General features: G+C 43.0%; 1 protein-coding gene across 1 annotated transcript; it reads right to left on the reverse strand.

Annotated features, from left to right (window-relative positions):
- Positions 1 to 12: 12 nt before the first annotated feature.
- On the reverse strand, positions 13 to 954 carry LOC112120044 (olfactory receptor 12D2-like). The gene has a single exon (XM_024218956.2). The coding sequence runs from the start codon at positions 952 to 954 to the stop codon at positions 13 to 15; it is 942 nt and encodes a 313-aa protein (XP_024074724.2).
- Positions 955 to 4,082: the final 3,128 nt, after the last annotated feature.

Here is a 4,082-nt window from a genome sequence, read left to right on the forward strand (position 1 = left end):
CAGTCATTTTATTCAGTTCCTTTCAGGGAAGAGTTTTCTAGTGATGAATTTCCTGGTGGCGCATTTCACCTCACTGTTCCGCAGGGTGTAGATGAAGGGATTCAGAGCTGGGGTGATGACACTGTACACTAGGGTGATGATCATCTCTTCTCCCTTGGAGCTTCCTGAAGAAGGACGCATGTAGGCGAAGATCGCTGTCCCATAGTACAGTGCTATCACGGTGAGGTGAGAGGTGCAAGTGGAGAAGGCCTTTCTCCTGCTTTCCCGTGACCGGACCTTCAGGAAGAGGAAGGAGATGATGTAGAGGTAGGAGAAGAGCGTGATGATGAACGGACTCACACCGACAATCCCAGTGACGATGTGGAGGAGGCTCAAGTTGAGGCGGGTGCTGCTGCAGGCCAGACTCAGCAGGGGCTTGATGTCACAGAAAAAGTGGTGGATATGGTTGGGGCCACAGAAGTGCAGGCGGGAGGTCATGATCGTGTGCATCAGGGCGTGCAGGAAGCCAGTGGCCCAGGTGACTCCTGCCAGCAGCAGGCAGGCCTGTGGGCTCATGACCAGTGTGTAGCGCAGTGGGTGGCAGATGGCCACGTAGCGGTCATAGGCCATGACAGCCAGCAGCATGGCCTCACTGCTGCCCAGGAAATGGAAGAAATGGAGCTGTGCCAGGCAGCTGGTGAAGGAGATGGTCTGGTGCCCCGAGAGGAAGCCAGCCAACATCTTGGGCACAGTGACTGTGGAGTAGAAGATGTCTAGGCTGGAGAGATTTCCCAGGAAGAAGTACATGGGGGTGTGAAGCCGGGGCTCAGCCAGTACCACAGCCACAATGGCTCCATTCCCCAAAATGCTGGCCATGTAGAGCAGCAGGAAGAGGGCAAAGAGATAGCACTGTAGACCTCTCACATTGGTGAGGCCCAGGAAAATGAACTCACTCACCTCTGTCTGGTTCTCCATCCCTGCAGGAGGAAGAGGACAAAGCAGCAGAAAGTGAAAGCAGCTTAAGGTTCCACTCCCCTCTATGTTGCAGAACCTGGTCCCGATGCAATGCACTGGATTGGAGTCAGACATTTTGTGGTAGAGTGTTTTCTTTCTGCAGCCATAGGTACATTCTGTACCCAGATATAATTGTATAGTAAAAAGAAGCAAAATAATTACTGATTTTTCATTTCTTTGTGAAGCTGAGATAGATAGATAGATAGATTAGATTTGATTTTCTATCACTGCAGTTATAAGAGTAATGTATAAAAGTAGACATATTAATCATACTACTTTGCAGTTGCAAAAGCATCTTCCATCCCATGTTGAAGTCGGACTCCAAAGTGCCTTACTCTCACTCATTAAACCTGACCATGGTTCTTGATGAATTTATTTTCAGCAGTTCCTAAAAGGTGAAGAACTCTTCACAGATAAACACTGTGCATATCTGATACTGGGGCAATAGCAGCATGGAAAGCAGTCATTCCAGCAAAGCACAGATCTCAGAGTGTTTTAGATTTTTTGCAAAAGGGGTCCTGAAAGAAACAGGAGAGACTCCAGTGAAAATTTTAGAGTGGTGATTTTCAAACTCTTATTGTTCTCCCTTTATTAGCCCAGTTTGCCATGAACAATCCAGATATTTTAATTGAACCAACATAAAAAAATCAAATATTGTTCAGAGTTTACATCCCATTGGTTTTCACTGCCCCTTCTGTGAGATTTTTAGGGGGGAAATGTTTAACACTCCTGTTTTATTATTATTATTATTATTAATAATAATAATACTTTATTTCTATTACCCACCACTCCCACTGGAATGAATGGGAGGGGCACCTAGAGAAGAATGGACATGCTAAGAGTAGAACTGGGGATCACCCATAGCATCTGGTAGTCATTGTCACAGTTCAGGGCAACTGCACCTGTATTCTCCCCTCGTGGTCCACTGAAGGCCACATTTTAGGCTCCTGGCTCCTCAGCCATCACCTTTCTTAGGTGGAGAACCATGTCTCTCCCCCTCCTGATCAGGCCTTCTCCAGGCTGCACATTCTCTGCCTATACTGTTTAGCCACACTGCCTAAACATGCCAGCACCAGTGCTTTCTTTTCTCTCCGAAGGCTATGAAGAGCTTAATGGCTCACAGTTATGTTACCATGCAGTTCTTTATAAGCAAGGACATTTATTGTAAGGTGAAAGCATTATAGAGAAAACATATTAAAATAATAAAATAGCCTACACACATGCTAAAAAGACTAGCAGAGGTCACCTAACTCCAGCCTCAGGCTCTGGTAGGTGTCAGTCAATCAGATCCACAACTGGGTTTTCCCTGTCATTACAAGTTCATAACTGTCTCAGATTCAGAACCAGAACAACCATGAAAAGTTCCATCTTTCCTTTAGATATCTTGGACCTTTGATCTTATCGTCATGTAACAGGTGATCAGCAGACAATGGCCCACTGCTCAGGGTGTAGCTACAAATGGCTGGGATTTTGCATAAGCATAGGTGGGGAATTTACATAACTGGAGGTGGGGAATTTGCATTCACCTCCCCCTACATATTCCTCAGGAATATCCCCCACTTTTGTCTCAAAAATCTGTTCTTGTCTGGCACATTTTTCAATATAGTCTGTTGAACCCCCTACATCTCACACCTGTCACATCTCCCCCATTGAGAGGTTGCATACAATTCTGACCCACAATAATACACAAACCGTTCTTTGAATACAATGGACCTCCAAAAGACTTAAACTTAATCCAGGAAGGTATCCCAAGGATATTGCAGGAAATTGCCATGTCTGGCACACTCATAATGGAGCTTAGACTGGAGGTTATGTGCTTAGAATCCTAGGACATTAACAGGAAGCTGCATCTAGGGATGAATAAGCCTAATAACAATTCAACTGGGCATTTCCCATCATCTCCACTATGATTTGTAATACCGTAGCAATTAGAGGTGACAGCTGAGATTAGAGCCCTGTTTACACTGTACAGACACATAGTGAGAGATAGCCCTACCCCAGTCCAGTGAGCTCACAACCTAAGTAAACAAGAGATACAAAGGGTGTGTGGTGAAACAAAGGGAGGAAACCATCTACCCAAGGTCACACAGCAGGTGAGTGGCTGAGCTGGGGTAAAGTGTAGGTCCCTTGAGTCCTAGCTGGTCGTTCTATCCACCAAATTAGCCTGTTTTTTTAAAAACTGCATTGCTATCTGCTATATCTCACAAACAAGTTATGCAGGAATCATTTGGTGGGATTCTTTGGCATATGTTATACATATACTTGGAAGCATTTGTTTTTTATCAGTAAATGTCAGTGAACATGGATTTCAATGTACACACACAAACCAACGGAACAATATTTCCATTGATAATAGAAATGTAGACATAGGCAAAGTTAGAAAAATGCTGCTGGAGCACTTATTAGAGTCCCACCTTAATGTGTATAAAATGAGTTGTAATGAATGCTGCATAAGTGGGCTTGGAGGTATCAGCTTTTTATCAGTAAATGTCAATTTCATCATACACACAAAGCAATGAAAAAATATTTCTGTTGATAATAGAAATGTATAGCCCAGCAACATAAGAAAAATGTTGCTTGAGAACTCATTAGAGTTTAATTTAAGGCTATTTACTTCGTATATTTTGACGTGTGACATTGACAATTTGTGTTTTAAGGGTTATAAAGCTTAAACTTTTTGAATCTCAATGTCCACTGTCATTACATAATTATTGTCTGATCTCCCCCCCCGCCCATAAATTTCCCACAGCTGTGAAAATTTAAATTGATAAAAATGTTTACAAATAAACGTTGATATTATCCATCAAAAATATATTTTAAATAAACCAAAATTTGAATTTTTTCAAGCCTGGTTATACAGGATGTCAGACTAGATCATAATAATGGTCCCTTCTGGCCTTGAAATTCATGAATCTATGAAACCTTTGCCACCTTCTTAAACATGCTGTGTGTTGAAACTCCTAGTCTAGAAGCCTACCTTAATTTTCGGGGTAATACACAAGTTTCCGAAGCATTGGCTGTTAGGGCTACTTGCATTTCTGAAGTCAGGAGCTTTTCAAAAGGAGTCTGAGGGAGTTTGAAAATCCTAC

Source organism: Terrapene carolina, unplaced genomic scaffold (genome assembly GCF_002925995.2).
Source record: "Terrapene carolina triunguis isolate 2854851 unplaced genomic scaffold, T_m_triunguis-2.0 Scaffold32382, whole genome shotgun sequence".
In the NCBI taxonomy this organism is placed as follows: domain Eukaryota; kingdom Metazoa; phylum Chordata; order Testudines; family Emydidae; genus Terrapene; species Terrapene triunguis.